At 36.1% G+C, this 15,475-nt stretch overlaps 1 protein-coding gene across 2 annotated transcripts in view; it reads right to left on the bottom strand.

Moving 5' to 3' along the window:
• Exo70 (exocyst complex component 7) overlaps positions 1-15,475 on the bottom strand; it is a 394,184-nt gene that overhangs the window by 185,185 nt on the left and 193,524 nt on the right. The window contains exon 7 of one of the 2 annotated variants that reach the window (XM_068378599.1): positions 13,553-13,608. In XM_068378599.1, the coding sequence (XP_068234700.1) occupies positions 13,553-13,608 (56 nt within the window). Of the gene's footprint in view, positions 1-13,498; positions 13,609-15,475 lie in introns of both variants that reach the window. The other variant, XM_068378598.1, reaches the window with a different exon arrangement.

Below are 15,475 nucleotides of genomic sequence, written 5' to 3'. Positions count from 1 at the left end.
AAGAGGCAGCTCTTCGTTACGTCGACGACGAGTACCCGAAATTAATCAAAGGTGGCTATCTCCCGGAGCAGGTGTTCAATATGGATGAGACTGGCCTCTTCTGGAAGAGGATGTCGTCCCGGACGTTCCTTTACAAGGACGAAGTAAAGAAGCCAGGGTTCAAGGCCCACAAAGATCGCGTCACTCTGCTCATGTGCAGGAATGCCGCGGGCTTCATGCTCAAGCCCAGCTTAATTTACAAGTCCACGAATCCTCGGGCTTTGAAAAACAAAAACAAAGCCTTGCTGCCCGTTTACTGGATGAGTGATAAAAAGACATGGATAACTAAAGCCCTCACACCCGACTGGTTCGTGAACTGCTTTATCCCACAGGTGAAGCTGTACCTCGCGGAGAATGGGCAGCCCTTTAAGGTCCTCCTCTTGATGGACTGTGCAGGCGGACATGCAACGGATCTGCGTTAAGACAGCGTCCAAGTGGAGTTCCTGTCCCCAACAACCACTTCCCTCATACAACCAATGGATCGGGGGTCATTCGGGCCTCAAGAGGCCCTCTACACGAGGTCCACGATGGAGGGCCTCATCTCTTCCATCGATGAAGATGACGAGGACTTCAGCCTCAAGAGATATTGGCGGGAATACAACATTGCAACGTGCCTGGCCAACATTCAAAAAGCTCTTAATGAGATGAAACAGCAAACATTGAATGCAAGTTAAAGAAAATTGTGGCCAGACGTTGTTCATGACTATGAGGGCTTTATGCCACAAGAAGTTCACCACTCCGCTGTAGATAAGGCTGTGAGACTGGCACGGTTAATAGCCAATGAAGGTTTCTCTGACATGACGACATATGACGTCAACTCATTGATCGAGTGCCACTCAGAGCCCCTAACCGATGAGGACCTTGTCAATGACAAGATCAGCGAGTGAGGAAGAAGAGACAACCGATGTCGGCAACGACGACGAAGCTGAAGAACGTCGCCTTACCTTGGACAACCTGCAAGAGCTCTGCAACATGGCATGGGCTATGCAACAAAGGGTGCAGGAAATCGACGATAATATGGTCAGAGCCATCGAATTTAGTAACCGTATTGACGATGTAATGGCGTTGTACACGAGCATCTTTGCTCAAATGAAAAAACGTCAACAACTTCCCACCACGATGTTTCTAGTACGCCAAAAACCTTCTGCAGAAGCATCACATACTGCTTCTGCTGCCTCTCCGGCTTCCCACTGAGCCACTACGCCGCTTCCTGCAGTTTCTCCAGCTCTATCGGAAGCTGTCGTTGACGATCCACTGCCTCTATCAACTGACGATGAGGTGTCACCTGAGGAGCAGTAAAGCTCTCATTAACCTGTGCAGTAAATCATCTACATCTTCACCTCCATCATACTACACAGGTGTTTCATCGTCATTTATCAAGATCATTGTCATTGTTAGAGGTGAGTTACGTATCTTGTTATAAGAATAAAAGAGTTCTAAAAACATATCTACAGAATAGACACGTACACTATTTATATCTACATATGTATGTACATGTACACTTACACTCTATTTATATTATTAATACATTATTTATGTGTAAAAGTAAATTTACATACAGTATACGTAATGTATTACAGTGAACCCTCGTTTATCGCGGTAGATAGGTTCCAGTCGCGGCCGCGATAGGTGAAAATCCGCGAAGTAGTGACACCATATTTACCTATTTATTCAACATGTATATTCAGACTTTTAAAACCTTCTCCCTTGTACGTAGTACTGTTAACAAACTACCCTTTAATGTACAGAACACTTAATGCATGTACTACAGTACCCTAAACTAAAACAGGCACAAATATTAAAGGTGATTTTATATCATGCATTTCCTAAACATGCTAAAAAGCACAATAAAAAATGGCAACCAATGTTTTGTTTACATTTATCTCTGATCATAATGTAGAAACAAACTGGAGGTAGAGCTTTGCTTATTACCCAGACATATTTCCCATACTTTTCCCTTAGAACTACATCACATCTTCCTACTTTAGATATATAGATATATATATAGATATATATATATATATATATATATATATATATATATATATATATATATATATATATATATATATATATATATATATATGTGTGTGTGTGTGTGTTTGTGTATATATATATATATATATATATATATATATATATATTTATATGTATACACATATACATACCTACATATATACATAAATACATGCATACATATATATATATATATATATATATATATATATATTACTGTATATATATGGGTTATGGAAAAAATCCGCGAAGTGGTGAATCCGCGATGGTCGAACCGCGAAGTAGCGAGGGTTCACTGTAAATACTGTATTCATATTGCAGTATTTATACAGTACAGTACTTTATTTTATGTACAGTATATAATTTATATTATCAATATTTATTTACATGTTTTTTTAATGTTCTAATGATAACATACGCATTTATAGGGTTGTTAATATACACTTATTGTTATTATAAATACATGTACACAAAAAATGTACATATTCCAAAAATACGGGGGAACCTACTTTGCGGTTTTTCACCTATTGCGGTCAATTCTGGTCCCCATTAACCGCAATACATGAGGGATTACTAGATATACATACATACATACATACATATATATATATATATATATATATATATATATTCAAATAAGCCATATATATTTTGATATATTAATGTCTGGATTCTCTTAACGACCTCGGGATCAGAGCCCCAGGCGAAATCTCACAAAGACAAGAGCTTGGCTCCGGCCGGGAATCGAACCCTGGTCGGCAAGCTTATATAGACAGTGACTAACCGAATGGGTTAGTCACTGTCTATATAAGCTTGCCGACCAGGGTTCGATTCCCGGCCGGAGCCAAGCTCTTGTCTTTGTGAGATTTCGCCTGGGGCTCTGATCCCGAGGTCGTTAAGAGAATCCAGACATTAATATATCAAAATATATATGGCTTATTTGAATATGAAAAACACGTAAAAATGTGCAAAATTTATCATATATATATATATATATATATATATATATATATATATATATATATATATATATATATATATATATAAATATATATATATATATATATATATATATATATATATATATATATATATATATATATATATATAAACATATCAATATATGTATATTGTATATATATAAATATATATATATATATATATATATATATATAAAATATATATATATATATATATATATATATATATATATATATATATATATATATATATATTTATATATATAGTATACTGTATATATAAAATGTACTTATATGTATATATACAGGTAATCATTAATCTGGCAACTTTGGGACCAGGAGGGGGCCGGATTATCCATATATTACAGGTATTCGTCAACTTACGACCGATATAGGGACATAGAGACAAGCTGCAAGTTGAAAAAGTAAAGTTTCCGTAGATTCATGATGCGTCATGACTCGGCAGTCCTCTGTCATATTTTATTAATATTTTCTTACTGTACATGTATATCATTTCATTTTCTTGTTTAATATGATATCATATGTTCTATTAAAGCATTTTTGTATTCTAATTTTCAATTTCGGAAGTATTGTGAATATCAAGAATTACTTGATATTTTGTTTACCTTTGGTTATGACCAGCTGATCTGAAGCCCTGCTACCGTATCAACTATGACAAAACTGGGCTCTTTTGGGAAAAAAAAAATGCCTAGTCAGAGCAATATCACGACGGAAGAGAAGCTGCTGCCCGGGTATAAGCCTATGAAAGACAGGCTTACCCTTGCACTCTATGCCAATGCCAGTGTGGATTGTAAGGTTAAGCCCCTACTGGTGTATCATTTGGAGAGTCCTTGAGCCTTCAAGGCCCACAAAGTGATAAAGGAGAAGATTCTGTTAATGTGGAGGGCTAATGCAAAAGCCTGGGGCCTTGGTAATAAGACTGTTTTTTGTAGAGTAGGTAAACCCGTTTGTCAGACTGTTAAAAATTATCTGGAAGTGAAACACTTCCCTCTGAAACGTCTGCTGGTGTTGGACAACTCCCCTGCCCACCCTCCTGGCCTCAAGGATGATATCCTCCTAGAATATTTCTTTATCAAAGTTTTCTTCCTTCCACCTAACACCACCCATCTTCTCCTGCCCACGGACCAGCAAGTGATTTTGAATTACAAGAAGCTCTATACCTCAAGAGATGTTTCGAAATTACTGACAGCTTAACAGCACAAACCTCACCCTTCCTGAATTTTGGAAGGAGCATCAATACTGTGACTTATCATGCAAGCTTGACAGGAGGTTTCGAGGCACACTGTGAAATCTTCATGGATAAATCTGTGCCCTGATGCCGTCTATGCATGACACTTCAAGGGTTTCGACGTAGACCTAACTGAAGGCTAAGCCAAAACCATTGATGACCCTGAACCTGTTCCGCAACCCGTTTCATTCGAGAGGCCAATGGGTATGGTCGTCAATGAGTACATTAATGAGCTTCTCGATGAGCACCAAGAGGAGTTTACGAGGGAGATCTGAAGGAGCTGGAAGCCATGCAACTGAACATTGTTTAGGAACACTTCTCTGCCAGTGAGGGAGACAGAGATACAACTACGACAACGGCAGAAATTAAGGAGATGCTATAGAGTATTAACATCATAAACTCTCAGATTTCATAGAAAAGAAACACCCCAAAAAGGTTCACAAAGGTCATCTGCTTGTGCAGTTTAATAGAATTTGCCCGAGTCATTTCAGGAACATTTTGTAAAGTAGAAAGAAAGAAGCTTACTTACATCATTATTTTTCAAAGAGGCCAATAGGAAGCCAATAACGGAAAAAATGAAGTGAAGAAAAAATTAATGAAATTTAGAAAGTGAAAAGAGTAACGTAAAAAAAATAAAAAATTAGAAAAAAAGAATGAAAAAATAATTAAGAGTTTCGTAAAATAAAGTGTTAATGTTTTCTGCCACTTGGTAATGTGTTTCATAAAGTTAAGTGTTAATGTTTTCTGCCGTTTGCCCTCCTCTGACACCACTACTACTTTCTGACATTGCCTAACTCGAAAGTTATGGTTATTTCTCATTTTTTACTGCATTAATTACTAATATCTACTTCCTTTACAAGTATTAATGGTTAGGTAGGTATATTGAATGATTCAAATGTATTTAATTCTATTTCATTCTGGTTATACCTTTATTATAAAATTTAATATGGTGCTTTCGTAGGGCTTAGAACGAATTAGGTAATTTACATGTAAACACGACTTATTATATGAAAAAAATCCTGTTAAGAAAGCCACTCCCTAATGAATTAATTTTGTAACCTGAGGAATTTATTCATTTATAACATATATATATATATATATATATATATATATATATATATATATATATATATATATATAAATATATATATAATATATATATATATACACTGTACACTATATATATACTGTATATATATATAGTCTCTCTTGATAGCTCAGTCGGTAGGGTCTCTGCCGGCATAGTTTCCAGCCATACAGGTGGTGGTTCGAATCCCCACCCGGCCAGAAGCTGTTACCATAAAATGAATTCCAAGTGGATATATATTCCCAAGATAGAATTCGGTATTAAATGCCATTCGTGGGTGATATTTATATTAATTAAAATCACGTGTGCTTGTGATATATGTTCATATATTTATATATATATATATATATATATATATATATATATATATATATATATATATATATATATATATATATACATATATATATATATATATATATATATATATATATATATATATATATATATAATAGTGAACTCCCCGTTAACACGAGGGTTATGTTCCTGGAGATGTCATGTTAACGGAACATAATTTCTCCATAAGAAATTATGGTAATACGAGGGTGTTACATTCCTGAACATTGGGAAAGTCTCTCTATTTTGGGATTTTGTTACTATGAAACTTGAACAAACACATTATTGATATACTGTATTTGAAGGTCACAAACACAATAAAAACATACATTCTTCCTCTATTTTTATTAATTTTATAGTAAAATAAGTTATTACTAAGGTAGTAGGTTGGCCAGGGCACCAGCCACTCATTGATATACTACTGCTAGAGAGTTATGGGGTCCTTTGACTGGCCAGACAGTACTGCATTGGATCTCTCTCTCTGCTTACGATTAATTTTCCCTTTGCCTACACACACACACACACCAAATAGTCTAGCCTATTCTTTGCATATTCTCCTCTGTCCTCATACACCTGACAACACTGAGATTACCAAACAATTCTTCACACAAGGGGTTAACTACTGCACTGTAATTGCTCAGTGGCCATTTTCTACTTTATAAGGGTAGAAGAGACTCTTTAGCAATGGTAAGCAGCTCTTCTAGGAGACGGACACTAAAAAATCAAACCATTGTTCTCTAGTCTTGGGTAATGCTAGAGCCTCTGTACCTTGGCCTTCCACTGTCTTGGGTTAGGGGTCTCTTGCTTGAGGGTACACTTGGGCACACTATTCTATCTTATTTCTCTTCCTCTTATTTTGTTAAAGTTTTTATAGTTTATATAGGAAATATTTATTTTAATGTTGTTACTGTTCTTAAAATATTTTATTTATCCTTGTTTCCTTTCCTCAATGGGCTATTTTCCCTGTTGGAGCCCCTGGGCTTATAGCATTCAGCTTCTCCAGCTAGGGCTGTAGCTTATCAATTAATAAAAATATAATAATAATAATAATAATAATAATAATAATAATAATAATAATAATAATAATGTTGGGTTTTTAATTTGGCAGCAATATTAATTTTTCTCTCTAATTATTCTATTTAGCACGAGTGTAAAATATCAGTTAAGAGTTATGAAATGAAAAGGAAAATTAACATTATGGTTTGGCTAATATAGCCTGATTTGGGCTTTCTCTAGTCATTCTATGAATGATTAAGCTGTATGTTGCCTAGAGGGGGAGATCCTGCTTGAGAATTCCCTAAATGATTACTCTTCCCATTATGAAATTCCTACATGAGAGAAATGGGTTCCTCTCCCTATTCCATCTGTCTGGTTTACTAAACGTCGTGGCAGATGCCTTATCAAGGCAGACAGCTCTGCATATGGAATGGATCTTGGATCAGAGCTCTTTTCAGGAGATTATAGGGATAATTTTGGATCTCCAAATAGACCTGTTTCCAACCAAAGAGATCCACAAACTTCTTGAATGTGGACTTTTAAAGCAGTTGCAAGAGATGTTCTCAATCTGAATTGGAATGGGTCATCGATCTATCTTTTCCCTCTGTCGAGTTAGATACACACAGGGACAGCTGTGCTAATAGCTCCCCTTTTGCAAAACAGCCCAAGGTATACACTGCTTCAGCGTCTGAGATCAAGACTAAACCTACTTTGGTCTACACATTTCTTTAGTCTATGGGTTTTATGAGTAACCTTATATATATTCATGTACATATTTTTATCATTATTGTTAACTTTGTTTTCAAGTATGATGAAACTTTTTTATTGCTTTTAATTCTTACTCTGTCTGGAGATATTGAGCAAAATCAAGGATCAGTACATCCTAGACTTCACCACTGTTCTCTAATGTATTGCAATATTCATGGATTACATGCCAATATTCAAGGCCTTACAGTTGCCTCCAGGCAATATGGTACTGTATTCTAATATGCTCAGAAACTTTGGTTTTTCAAATGAGGCACTCATCTCAGCTCCTTATTCCAGGTTTTAAAAGCCAATAATTTTGAAATGGGATACCATTCCTAAGGTAATGGAAATGGCAGTGTATATTAGAACTGAGTACCCTGCTTCTAATAAGTCCTACTAAGAATGTGAGATTCACGTAATAAAAGTTTGTGTCAGGCATGACAACTTTTATTTGTTCTACCTATTGAAATCAACACTTGGATGTTCTATCTTTTATTGACTTCTTACCATTATGGCTGATACAAGATGATGGAAAAGCCTCTTTTGTTCTTGTCGGTGATTTCAACGCTTACGTTAGGGAGTAATCAAATTCTGTTTCTCCTACTGATTGCTATGACTTAAGAGCTTTGGACTTTGCCTCTGAATCAGGCTATGAGAAAATTAGAAGTGAAGCTGCTCACAGGTCTAATATCTGCTTGGACCTATTATAAACTGACTCCCCTGGTATTATAACATGTAAAGTTGGTTCTCCCGTTGGGATATCTGATTTTTCCTTAATTTTGTTAGTAATTAAGGCTAAGCAGCCTGTCTCTGATGTGTCATACTCATGAAAGATATATATAAAATCTCAAGCAGACTGGAATGGCATTTTGAGTGATCTTTTGAATTTGAATTGGTCATAATTGTATAAAAGTGTTGAACGTGTTCTCTTGAATGACAATCTGGTCAACATAATTGATGGATGTATCCCTTCTTGTGTGCTGAAATACCAGGTGAAAGATAAACTAGGGCTCAATGATGATTATAGATGTAATTACTTGGAGAAGCTTAATCGACTGATTTAGAGTTCTCTGGCATCCTGAAGGAGAAACCGGAGGCCTATCACCTTTGGAAGGATAAAAGATCCGATTTGACTTGGAATAACTATACTCCGATGAGTGACGTTGCTCAGAGATTTAATACTTCAACAGTAAAGGAATACAATTGAACCAAACAAGAAATCCTTTCTGGTACAACCCAGAAACCAAAGTGGTAGGCTACACTTAGATTAGCACTCTATGGTGTAGACTTGCAGTTCCTCATTTACTTAAACCAGATGACTCTGTCAAACACAGTCCAAAGGAAAAAACAGCCACTTTGGCTGATGTACTTGACAGTAGGCAGAGTAATGAGAAGATTAAATTGCCCTCACTCCTGTTTTCCTGAGATTATACTACAGAGCTCTTGATGGACCTTAATGCTCATGAAGGTGAACCCCAAATGGTATTTTCCTTTGTTTTTATAACTACTGATTTCTTAGCTCTTAAACAGTCTGTTATTTTCCGTAAATTAGAGAGAAGTTCTTTTAGCACTTGTTGGAGAATTGGTAATGTTACTCCATTAGGTAAATGTAATTCTTGTAGCTTAAGTCTTGCTGATTGCAACACAATTTCCATAAATCTCACATTATCAAAAGTTTTTAATGTCTGTTAGCAAAATGACTTAATAGGATTGCTGAAGGTAAGCATTTGTTACCTAGTTTGTAATTTGAATTTTGCCAAGGGCATTGGAGCATGTGATGCCCTTCTTACAATCTTCAATGCTGCACACTAATCACTTGATTATGGACAAAGTTTGTATGATTGGCCTTGATTTTAATGCTGCCTTTGACAGTGTTAATCATGAAGCCCTTGTTTTCAAACTCTAAACAGTTGGGAGTAGGTAGGTCTTTTCATAACATCATTATTTATTTTTTAAGTAATAGATTTCAAAGAGTTGATGTTGATGGGGCACCAAATGGAGTATAGGAAAGTTATATCCAGTATTCCTCAGGGTAGGGTTCTAGGCTCATTACTTTTCATAATATACACATGATATGTCGTTTGGCCTAGAAATGAAGCTTGTTACATATATAGATGATACTGCTCTCTTTGCCTCAATTCCATCTCCTGAATCACTTTACCTAGCAGAAAATTGTGCATGGTGCAATTTATGGAGCATGAAGTTGAACCCTAATAAAACGCAAAGTATGATTGCAAGTATGTCAAGGACAGTGGCTCCTCGACATCCAGATCTCAGCACTGATGTTTCTTGAACTATATGTCAATCCTTTAAAATTTTAGGAGAGATTCTTGATTTCAAATTTACTTTTGAGAAACATATTTGGCCTTTTTCTTCTTCGATTGCATAAAAATTTGGCTTATTGAGAAAGTCTTTTAAGATTTTCAGTGATCCTACTATTTTGAAGAAGTGTCTTAATTCTTTCATTTTACACCTTGTTTCAAGTATTGTTCTCCTGTCAGGTCTTCAGCTGTGGAATCTCATCTTAATTTGTTACACAAGAACTTGTGGTATATTAAATTTCTATTCCTGATCTAGATATTAACCTCTGGCACCATTGTTCAGTTACTTGTTTATGTATGATACATAAGATTTGTCATAATTCTGACCATCCTTTGCATTAAGCTATCTCCATATTGTACCATCCTGTATGTAACAATAGTTATGCAGTTAATTCTAGCAGTCATAAGGTTCTAGTTCTAGTCATAGTATTCTAGAAGTTTTATTCCTGCTGTAACCAGATTGTGCAATGATCTTCCTTATCGGGCCGTTGTATCAGTGGAACTTCAGAAGTTCAAATTTGCAGTGAATATTTTTATGTCAAACACATTGACAAAAGTCTTCAAAATTTATATATGATAGATCTATTTTAATGTTATCACTGATTTTAAAATATTTCCATCATCATCATACTCTCCTCTTATGCCTATTGAAGCAAAGGGCCTCGGTTAGTCTTTATCAAGATTTTAAACCAATACTTCTCCATTTATCATCTACTTTTCACTTCATATCCCTCAGCCATGTAGGCCTGGCTCTTCCAACTCTTATAGTGCCTTGTGGAGCCCAGTTGAAAGTTTAGTGGACTGATTTCTTTTGGGGAGTGCAAAGAGCATGCCTAACCATCTCCATCTACCCCTCACCAAGATCTCATCCACATATGGTACTTAAGTAATCTCTATAATAGTTTCATTTCTAATCCAGTCCTGCCATTCAACACCCAATATTCTTCTGAGGGCTTTGTTCTCAAATCTACAAAATCTTATGAACATTGCCATACCACGACTCATGTCCATACAGTAACACCGATCTCACTAAACTGATATATAAGCTTGATTTTTATATGTACACTAAGTTCAGGCAATTTGATTTCCAAATTTTAACTTAACATAGCCATTGTCTGATTTTCTTTTTTCAATCTTTCATTAAACTCCAATTCTAAACACGCTGTCACAGTCCCTAAATATCTAAATGATTCTACCTCATTAATCTTTTCTCCTTTCAATGATATTTCATCTTCTATTGCATATTCCATTCTCGTTATCTATCTTCTATTTATCTTGAGACCAACCTCAACCTCATATATTTCATGCATTCTGGTATGCAAGAAAATTACACCTTGTTCCATGGGCTGTAAAAGGGTGTAAGCTAAACCACCTTGATATGTGAATTAAAGTTATCAAAGCAGGCAGGTTGACCAAAGGCAGAGTCCAGATTAGCAACACTCTGAAGGACAAACTTTTGGAATAACAATTCAGGTTCACTTCTGGCACAAATATGTTGGTAAACCAGTCGTTGAATAGCTGAATTGTCACCCAAACCTTCTCAGAGGATTTCCAGACAACCTTTGCAAATGCCCTATAGTGCTCTTCAGCCTGATACACCAGCATGGGCTTCACTTCCTTATGGCCTTTAGCATTAACCTAAGATACAGTCAATCTCTCCTCGTTAGATTTATTGGCTGGTAGTACCTTCTCCTTGGCAATGTAGGTATGATTTGGTATACACTTCCAAATACAAATGTTTAAACTACATTTAAAAACTGTTCAACAAGGTAACGGCCATCCTTAATTATCTCAGCCAACCTATTAGATTATACAGCTGCTGCTTTCTCATCACCAACAGCAGCTTCCCTTAAGCTTTAATGTCATGATACTTGACATCTCCTTAAATCACATGAACCGTCCCCTACTGGCCATCAATTCATTCACTTTCACTAACTTCCCCCTTTTCAATGTCTCAAATAATTTGATCGCCCTCTGCTAAATTACCACAAGGCTCACTGGGATAAGCCACTGACTCTGGTCTGCCAAACAAAGAACTAAAAATCTCTCAATCTCAATAATGAGACCACTGCACTAATTCTTAGTCACCATCAATATTATAATAGCACATCTCTTCATATGCTCAATTTTCATCCTTGATAATTGTTTGGCAATCAAACAGCTTAGAGTAGTCAGCCAGTGTTTGCCAGCCTTTCTCCCTTTTCTGCACATGTCACAATGTCTAATTTCACTTCCATGGAGATGACTGCCCTTTTCTTTGATGCAGTGCCACCTTTGTCTGCCTTACACTTGAGTGCCATGATGACAAGAAAAAGTTCTGGGGAAAATTTACCAGAAAAACAAAAAGGAAAATAGTAGGTAGTAGGTTAGTGGGTCACCAACCACCCATTGTGAGTGAATGGCTCCTTTCACTGTCCATACAGTACTACATTAGATCCATATCTCTGGTTACGGCTCATTTTTTCTTTGCCTACACATACACCGAATAGTCTGGCCTATTCTTTCCATGTTCTCTGTCCTAATACACTTGACAACACTTGAGATTACCAAACAATTCTTCTTCCCTCAAGAGGTTAGCTACTGCACTATAAGGCCCCGAGCACACTAGCCACTCTGTGGCACCACAAGTGGCCGCGCAAAGTGGCGGGCCAGAGCACACTAGCCACTTTTTAGAGCCACAAGTTGTGACCACACGTGGTTATGTTTTGAATACCCGGCCACATGTGGTCGCCACACTGATATCACTACATCTGATTAGCAGCCACATGTGGTCGCCAGAGGTCGCTAGTGTGCTCTCAGCCAGCCACAAAACACCGCCACAAAATGCGCTGTTTGTGGCGGGGACGAGCGACAGCTGGTCAGTCGCGAGCCACAGACACAAGTGTGATCGGCAAAGCTTGAAAACAGTGGGAACCTATGGGAGAAAATATCCCCACGACAAAACACAGCCACTTGTGGCTCTACAAAGTCGCCAGTGTGCTTAGGCCCTAATTGTTCAGTGGCTACTTTCCTTTTGGTAAGGGTAGAAAGCTCTTCTAGGAGAAACACTCCAAAATTAAACCAATGTTCTTGTCCTGGATAGTACCATAGCCTCTGTACCTTGGTCTTCTGCTGTCTTGGAGTGGAGTTCTATTGCTTGATGGTACACTAGGCACATTTTTCTCTTATTTCTATTCCTCATGCTTTTTTTAATTTTTTTATAGTCTATATATGAAAGATGTTTTAATGTTGTCAATGTTCTTAAAATATTTTATATTCATTACATCTCCTGTAGTTTATTCATTTCCATTCCTCACGGAGCTATTTTCCCTGTTGGAGCCCTTGGGCTTATAGCATCCTGCTTTTCCAACAAGGGTTGTAGTTTAGTAAGTAATAATAATAATAATAATAATAATAATAATAATAATAATAATAATAATACACGAAATAGTCTGCACTGTTCTTAATAACAGTTCAATCATTGGAAATTGGAAATTATTTTTAATAATCAATGGGAGATGTGTCATATCCACGATTCATGGTAAGTCGATACTGTCGTAACCTGAGGACTTACTTATGCTAAAAATAAAATTCCTAGAAATGGTGCACAACTGAACAAACAAATGGATATAAGGGAATGTCACATGCTAGCCTAAGCAAAATTGTCTTAGCCAATGTGCTTGCATTCACATGTGATAATACATATAGTATACATTTTATGACTAGCAATGCAAATCAACTACTCTACCATGCTGAGGTGAGAGGGTGCCATGCAGGGAGTACGATGCATGTCCAGGAGAACCTTGTCTGCGAGATGCAAGTTGTCCTGCCATTGCTTTCTTCAACATACGATTAGCCCTGAAAGGAAGAGTAGAAAAAACATAAGACAAATTGAAGGTCAATTCTACAATAAATTTTAATGAAAGAAATATTATGTATTTAAAAAGTAAAAACACTTCATATTCTAGCCAAAAATATGAAATCTTGTACGAATGTGGTAAGAGTATCAAATTATATTCATGAATTTGATATAAAGATGATAAATTTCTGACTACACAAACAGAGGAAGCAAACAAAAAAGAAGAGCACACAATATTTCAGCTTGGTTATGAATATTCCAGTACAATATCCAGTTTTGTACTTTGTGAACAATAATTAGCCAATTCCTCTACAAAATTCAAATAAAAGGTAATATCATCCCTTGAATATTTTGTCTACCTATGGATAATTTTGATTAACTCCTAGAGAGGGCATTTGTCTTCTTAATTTATGTAATGTACAGTGCAATAATACTTCAGTACTGTACTGTATACAAGAAGGGATAGGAATGATGATGACATCTAGAGCTGAAAGGGCATTAACAGAGTGGAGAGCTGTAAATATAGTAGATTTTTACTAGCAAAGTTAAAATCAAATCAATGCAATATGAGTGTTATAGTTTGCTATGCACCAACAAATGATTCCCCTGAAGAAAGGAAAGATGAATACTATGAAGAACCCCAGAGTGTAAGAGATGAGATCACACAGAGACATATGAAAATTGTTATTGGTGAGCTCAATACTTAAGTTGGACGAAATAATCAAGGTATAGAGAATGTGATGGGTGTTGAGGATCTTGGCAAAGTTGCAAATGAAAATGGGGCACATTTTATAATTTTTTTTCACCAAACAATCTTGTTATTGAAGATATTTTTTTTCCAGAACAAAGACATTCACAAATATATATGGACTTCACCATGTGGCAATTACAAAAATCAAATAGATCACATAGCCATTAATAAAGAGAGGAGGAGGACTGAGAAATGTTAGAAGCTATAAAGGTGTAGATATTGGTAGTGATCACCAGTTCCTCATTGCCACACTGCAATTAAGACAAAGCACCCAACAGAAATGTAGATAGAATACCTAGGTTTAATACAACTAAGCTTCTAGAAGAAGAGCATAGAGAAACATTTGCAATTGAATGCAGGAATCGATTTGCAGTCTTAGAGACTTTAAGAGATGAAGAGCAGACATTTAACGAACCTTGGTGTGATATTAAGAGAACATATCAGTTAGTGGGTAGTGAAGTTTTGGGACATGCAGTTATAAAGAGAAAGCCATGGATATCATCAAATTATACTTGGGATACTATAAAAAGAAGACAAAGTCAGAATTTGATTTGTTGAAAGTTTTCAAGGAAGTAATGATAGTGAGGTCAAAAGAAAGGCCACAAATGACTGGAAAGGAAAGCAGATTATTATTATTATCCTCATTATTATCATTATTACTAAGCAAGCTACAACCCTAGTTGAAAAAGCAGGATGCTGTAAGCCTAAGGGCTCCAACAAGGAAAAGAACCGGTGAGGAAAGGAAATAAAGAAATAAAATTCAAGAAAAGTAATCAACAACTAAAATAAAATATTTAACGAACAGTAACATTAAAATAGGATATCTTTGTCTCGGGATTCCAGGATAAAATTTCATCTAATTCCGGGATATCTATCTTTTTATGAACTGCCTTTATGAAACATTTTTGTTAATGCTGCTCTGGCTTTTAACCATATAACCATTGTTTTTAAGTATAGGATAGTGCCACAGCCACTGTGCTATGGTATTCCATTACCTGTTTACTCGAGTTATCTGCATAAGATGATGAGAATACACTCATGTGCACTTCACTGTCTTTCTCTTTATAATTTTTTCTTACCTATCTGTTCACCTCAGGTTTTGTTGTCTGTTAACT

The sequence above is a fragment of the Palaemon carinicauda genome, chromosome 8 (assembly GCF_036898095.1).
Source record: "Palaemon carinicauda isolate YSFRI2023 chromosome 8, ASM3689809v2, whole genome shotgun sequence".
Taxonomy (NCBI): domain Eukaryota; kingdom Metazoa; phylum Arthropoda; class Malacostraca; order Decapoda; family Palaemonidae; genus Palaemon; species Palaemon carinicauda.
The sequence above is the reverse complement of the archived record's forward strand: the minus strand, read 5'-3'. Positions and strand labels throughout refer to the sequence as shown.